We start from the raw sequence: 1,399 nt of genomic DNA on the forward strand, positions 1-1,399 counted from the left end.
GGATCACTATACGCCAGGCCAAAGCCGTCGGGCGCGCAGGGGGGTCTGCGTCCGGCTCACGCACTGCCCGGAGCTCGCAATCGCATGGAGAACACACTCTTTCCCAACGGAGCCTTCGCTCAAAACCCTGTAAGTGTAACTCATCCGCTCTGTATGTTTTGCTTTCTCAACGGCTCCGCTCAGACGACCGTAGAAGGGTTTCTGGACCCCACCCATCTCAGGTCCGTGGACGTGACAAGTTTGTGGAGTTCCCTCACAAGTGGATGCCGCCTGCCATCCCCAGCTGGTCTGAGGCCATGTTATCGGTCGACCGTGCTATGCCAGCCCGACCCGCGGATCAACTTTGGGGGTATTGGATTCCAGAACCCGCTCTGATTTTGGGGCCCAAGGACGAGGCGCGCCAGATCCGATATCTGACCAATTGGGTCCGTGCGCGACCTATTTGGTTGTACCTGCTGCGTGTCCCGGGATCTCGCCCCGCTGGGGTCGGTGCCCAATACTGGCGGTCCTTCCTCAACGGTGTCCCGGAGGACTCCAGCTTGACCACTCGTACTGGAAAGCGCATGGTCGAGATCAAAAACCTTTTTGGGAGCGTGTTCCAAGACCACCAGTTCGATCTGGGAATGCGCGCACCGGTGGACTGGCATGGACATCATTTCGAGCACGTTCCAGAGGCTTCCGCGCCCGCAGTGATCTGGGAGATCTTCGAGTTGGGCTTCCGTTATGAGCTTTTGGCTTTGGACAGATTCCTGAGACCATCAATCTCCCGATCTCGTGCCGAGGAAGCGGTTCGAGAAGATCTACTCGCTACGGTGTTTCCGGGGGGTTGGTTGCGCGCGGTGGATGCGCTACCTTCCGGCAACTCTTCGGGCCTTTTCACCACCCATCCGCACCGCAGAGTGACCGCCCTAAACGCGTTGCAGCTGGTCCTCATGCAGTGGCCTGGGTGTCCATCTGCCATTGTTTCCGCCTCCCCTCTCCAAGGCAATGATAGGGACGAAGTCATTGTGGATTTGGAGCGCGATCTCGCCAGTTTCTACGTCGATACGTTCTTCGTGTGTGCCGGTCGTGCGCCTATCGTGCCTCACCTGTATCCCCTTTGAATGATTATATAATGCGTACTCGGCATCAACTTGCAACCGGCATCGTGACGCCGCCCGTATGATGTCTTCGGATGTTCTTTTTGCCACATTGCGCCATCAAGGTAGGTCACGACATTCGGTTTAGGTGAAGCGTCCCTCCTCCCACTGGTCTGGCTCACGTGCAGGGGCCTCCCTTCAATTGGTTGGCATGCCACTTGTTGTCCGATGTGTCTCCCCCGTCTACGTGATTCTCGTCCTAGTATTCTTCATTTCCGCCTCGCCCACTGTTCTTGTTCCCAGCGTCGTCGATCCTCACT

At 57.4% G+C, this 1,399-nt stretch overlaps 1 protein-coding gene across 1 annotated transcript; it reads left to right on the top strand.

Annotated features, from left to right (window-relative positions):
- Positions 1 to 263: 263 nt before the first annotated feature.
- DICSQDRAFT_74749 (uncharacterized protein) lies at positions 264 to 1,103 on the top strand (the record flags this gene model as incomplete). The annotated part of the gene is made up of 1 exon (XM_007371914.1): positions 264 to 1,103. One exon carries the CDS (start codon positions 264 to 266, stop codon positions 1,101 to 1,103), a length of 840 nt encoding a protein of 279 aa, XP_007371976.1.
- Positions 1,104 to 1,399: the final 296 nt, after the last annotated feature.

This window comes from Dichomitus squalens (assembly GCF_000275845.1).
Source record: "Dichomitus squalens LYAD-421 SS1 unplaced genomic scaffold DICSQscaffold_465, whole genome shotgun sequence".
Taxonomy (NCBI): Eukaryota; Fungi; Basidiomycota; class Agaricomycetes; order Polyporales; family Polyporaceae; genus Dichomitus; species Dichomitus squalens.